Source organism: Montipora capricornis, chromosome 4 (assembly GCF_036669925.1).
Source record: "Montipora capricornis isolate CH-2021 chromosome 4, ASM3666992v2, whole genome shotgun sequence".
NCBI lineage: Eukaryota > Metazoa > Cnidaria > Anthozoa > Scleractinia > Acroporidae > Montipora > Montipora capricornis.
This window is the reverse complement of record NC_090886.1, coordinates 32,453,472-32,458,471: the sequence shown is the minus strand read 5'-3', so window position 1 is coordinate 32,458,471 and position 5,000 is coordinate 32,453,472. Positions and strand designations below refer to the sequence as shown.

Genomic DNA, 5,000 nt, shown 5'->3' with positions numbered 1-5,000 from the left:
CCAAGGTAATGATAGGAGAATAGTAAGGTCACGTTTTCACTCCAGGGTCTTCGCAGTCGATTCCTGTGGGATCACTGAAGTTTGCTGGAAAGTGACAAAACTGCTTTGTCCTCAGAGTTTCGTGCATTTGTCTGGGTTTTATGAGCGCTAATATTTACGAGTGTAAAGATGGTTGACATTGTGAACGGGAATATCTACTGGTATGTTCCTACTGCAACCTGCAAATTACATCCTCCAGCAATGGTGTCGGGATTTGGTCTGTGGTTTGACGGAATTAAGGAGGAAATACCTCTTTTTAGACTACTGTGTGAATTTTCTGCAATGTTCGATGTTATCCGAAAATCGACGAGGTACGATGCGTGCTATTAGATCAAAAACCAGACTTCACTTTTTTCACCGAGACCTGGCTAAGTGACGAAATTAGCGCGAACCATCTGACCATTCCGGGGTATTACCATGGAGGCGTGTGTTTGTACATTAAGAACTGTATCAAATTTAAGACTCTAAACGACCTATACAGTCCTGATATCGAATCCCTGTGGACTTGGACTCGTCCACCAAGACTACCTTGTGGTCCACCTTGCCATCCACCTGCAGCTAACTACGGGGCAATGCTCAACCACTTCTCTACAACTTTAACCTTAATAGAAGACCAATACCCAGGCTGTGGTATCTATCTGATGATTTTAACCAACTAAAGATCCAACGCTTGAAGAGATAGTTCAAGTCTCTCTTCAACCTCGGTCTTTCTATTGCCACTTTTTTGCCTTTCAGATCACTCAGTTGGCACATTACGCCTAAAAGTGAGGTCAACCCGGGACGTACCTAGCAGGAGACAGATATGTAGACGAGATACACGTCCGAGTAGGAGGCTTGAACTTGGCCGCTACCTTTGGAACATCGACTGCGCTTTTGTCGATCAAGCTCCTGATTGTGAGTCTAAATTAGAATTTCTAATAAATGTCATCATGAACGGCTTTGACACTATGATGCCTGTTCGCCACTCACACGTCCACGTTAATGATCCACCATGGGTCACACCCGAGTTTAAACACTTGATCAAGCAGCGTCAACTTGCTTTTACCGGCTAAAGGCGACCTAAACGTGACGATTCCGATTCTATCGAAATGAGGTCAACCGCCAACGGAAGTGTCTCCCGGCGAAAACGATTCTGCTGCACCAAAGTGAAAGACTTGGACCAATCCAATTCAAGTCGGTGGTGGCAATCTGTCAAGCATATCTCGGGTTTGAAACCATCCTCTGGTAGAGATTCTGTGCTTTCTCCAAACTGATGAAATTGATGGGCTCGACGACCATGCCGCAGCAAACCTGATCAACAAAGCGTTTCTTGATCCCATGAAAGCCTATCAGAAGATCAATACTCTCCCATCGGTCCTCCCATCGTCGACCTCCCATCGACCTCCTTTAACGCTATCAGAAGTCGATGTTTTGTCAGCTCTAACCGAACTGAGCTCCAAGCTCCGTTTCTCGAAAGTCCCGAAAATTTTTCCTGCCCGAAAAGCCATTTGTGAAACTGCCAACAGCTTGTTTTGGAAAGCCGATTTTTCAACATGTTTTCAAGCCAAGTAAAAGAAACATGTCTGTAAAGTTTCACGACTTAAATCTTCTCCGTTCTTGCGATACATAGGGAATTGTGACACCCGAAAATGGCCCGTAGAGTTTCGGGACCCCAGGCCTTTTATAGAGATTACGTGCAAAACGTCATCTTCATTTTTTACAGGAAGTGGTAATTACCGCTGACCATTTTTCATTCTCGACAGTTGAAAGTCGCGAAAAGTCGCAAAAAGATTTCGTCCCAAGACGGAAGGTTGTACATTGCACCTATTTAGCCGCCGTGAATAGGCTAAGCACTTCATACAATGGGAGCAGTTTTGGGTGCTTGTTCGGCAGCTTGTTGTGCTGCAAACTTAGCTTGTTGCTGTGGCAGTGCTGCGTGCGGCTTGTGCTGCAAAGCCTGCCCAACATGCAAGAACTCGACTTCCACCAGGATTGTTTACGCCTTGTTTCTACTCACTGGCCTGATTGCTTCTTGTATTGTTTTGATACCTGGGTTAAGAGAGGATCTCGATAAAATACCGCACTTTTGCGAGGTAAGTATCAAAATAAAGCTCAAGTCATTGTGGTTTCATTTTGCGCTAGGTGCTGCTTTAAATGTCATGTTTTTTATCTTAGCATGATTTCCGCACAGGTCGCTACGTCATTATGCCTACGCTCCTTTGTTTCAAGAAAACAATAGCGATAACAATATACGTCCTTTGGGACTGTGGCGCTTTGTTCTTTCTTCTTAGAGGGTTTTTTGGACCTTAAAAAATACCAGTTGAACCTCTGATTGAAATCCGGAAAATTGAACATTTTTCCCTGCAATTTTGGCTTTTTTCCTGCACTTTCAGCGGCAGCACTTTTCCAAGGGTAAAGGACTTTGGCAGAGATTCATGGATGTTCCTGTACGAGGCATACTTCCCTTCACTCCCCACCATGTCTTTGCATGAGCCCTGCTGTGGGCTTGTTTGTTTGGGTCGACAAAATTTAGGCGATGGTTAACTAGGAGATGATGTTTAATTCCCATCGTCTTGAAGGCAATCGTAAGCTTTCCGGCCACAGGTCGCTAGGGCTAATATATTTTTTCAAGGAAAGCGTACTGCCAGAAAATCAGGAGTTCTGGCGGACTGAAGGTTATCCACATAGCAGTTTTTTCTTGAGCATCGTGAAGCAAATCCATCTCCCGAGCATTTTGTCTTTGCCAACTGACAGCATTTCCACACAGGTTTTGGACATTTCACATGGCAGGTTTTTTTTGCAGGTTGCAGGTTGAAATTTAATTATAACTGGATATACTTACCGTGACTGTTACATGAATAGCTAACCTTATGCCTAATTACGCCTAAAAAAAGGTTTTTAGGCCTAAGGTTAGCTGTTCATGTAACAGTCACGGTAAGTATATCCAGTTATAATTAAATTTCAACCTGCAACCTGCAAAAAATACCTGCCGCATTTCACATACCATGAAAGTAAATTGCATTCTTGCACCACTCTATGCACTGCTCAGGATCGGCTATCAAGCAGAGGCAATTTCCAAATGTTCAAATCCCGCTTTGCTGACGCTATTGCTTTGGTAACCATCTTGATTATTACCTACAAAGAGACTAGTGTGCTTCAAAAGAAGGGAAACGTGAAATGATTTTAACTGCAATGAACTCGTGCATTAAAGTTTCCAATAAAGGGTGCACCAATCAGAGTGGAAGCGTGGTATACTCTTCCATGTGATGAACTTATAAGTGTGCCGCATGGGGCATGAAGGAAAGGCAGGTCACAGATCACAGCAATACTGGAAAAACCTTAAACTATCACAGGGACTAATGTTAAGTCTAAACAGTGTCTTTAGTCGTAACTAGGGTTATGATTAGCATTATTAAACTGATGGGGCTGTTCCAAGAGTAGTAAAATGGAAATCCCTGAACGGTAACCTATGAGTTGTGGGTTCGATTGTAGGTGTTTGGCATGGCACGTGCATGTAATTACTGAAAAAAAAAAAGGACAGGATGGAGGGATAGAAAGAGGAAAGCTGGGACAAAAAGGAGCAGCGGTGTGAGCGATATGAGCAAAGAAGAGAGAGAGAAAGGGAGAGGGAGGAGAATGAGATCCTTTTTTATTCATCCTTTAAGTACAAATTAGCCATGTATATACTCGATTCCCATGGTTATATTTATTCTTCTACAAAACAATAGCATGAATGCGTAATTAATTTATTCTGCATGCATAATGAAGTAGGGACCTGCATGGAAATTATTCCTCGATCTTCTGCATAACGTGAAAATTTCAATTCGCACTGTACTCAATGTGATCCAAGTCCTCTGTGTATCAGTTACAAGAAACACTTCATCCCCATGTGAATGGTGTACTGGTATTCATGAATTTCCTTATAACGAGCAACTACATCCTTGTTGTGCCACAAGATTGCTGAGATTGTTGTTTTGCTCTCCATCATCTTACATGTAGCATGAAATCCAATCTTAGAATCCTCATCACAAAACTTTTGTTAAGCAGGGAGATCCTGCCATGGGGAATTCAAGGGTGTACTATATTGAACACCTCTTCCTCAGACTGGAATCACAACAATATTTCTTGAGTTGTGACCAAAACAGAAATACAGTAGAATCGTGATTATCTGGACCTTGATTATCCAGACTTTTTCTCTCGTCCCAATTTTGTCATGAATATTTATTAGTCATGATCAAGATCCATAGCCACATATTTTTTTAAACTACAGCATTGAAAAGTGAAGTAAAGGCAAGTTTGTTTCGCTTTCAAAAATCAAAAGCAGCACTCACACGCATCATAACTAATGAAGAACTTTCAAATGAGTTCTGATTGGCTTAGAGTTACTTTGTTGCTAAGTGAAGTTTCACGCTCTATTGGCTCATTTGGCGTTGTATGAAAAAATCCTGACTGTTTATTCACGATCATCATGTCCTTGAAGCATAAGGGATTTGTTCTTTCAATAAAAGATATTAAACAGTCTATAATGTTGCGATAAGAGAAAGGAGAAAAAGGAAGTAATCTGTCAGCTGAATATGGCATTAGTAAGCAGCAGATATGAAGTTTGGTGACAACTGAGAGACCAGTGAAGGACTGAAGTGTAAATCACTCGATAAAGCCAATGTAAAAACTTCCAGCTGCTTGTGCTTGCGCCTCTCCTGGTTATTTGGAGTCTATGGATCCCCTGTTTATTTTTTCCCTTCCCTCTCCTCCCCCCCCCCCCACCCCCCCAAATGCATGGGGATTGGCACTAAATGCGCCTATGCCTCGTGACAGAAGTGATGACGGGTATTCGTTGACAATGGTACTTCAAACCTCCCTCCTTATAAGCATTCCACATGGCCTGAAAATTACTCTCCTTTCTGTAGTTAAGGATCTCCCCCCTTAATTGATCTTCAAAAGGAGGTGCAAATTTACTACGGGGATTCATATGTTATTAAGGC

At 42.3% G+C, this 5,000-nt stretch overlaps 1 protein-coding gene across 1 annotated transcript in view; it reads left to right on the top strand.

Moving 5' to 3' along the window:
• The first annotated feature begins 1,770 nt into the window (after positions 1-1,770).
• LOC138045948 (probable serine incorporator) overlaps positions 1,771-5,000 on the top strand; it is a 22,728-nt gene continuing 19,498 nt past the window's right edge. Inside the window, exon 1 of the mRNA XM_068892590.1 lies at positions 1,771-2,111. Coding sequence (XP_068748691.1) covers positions 1,881-2,111 — 231 coding nt within the window. The 5' untranslated portion in view covers positions 1,771-1,880. The remainder of the gene's footprint in view (positions 2,112-5,000) is intronic.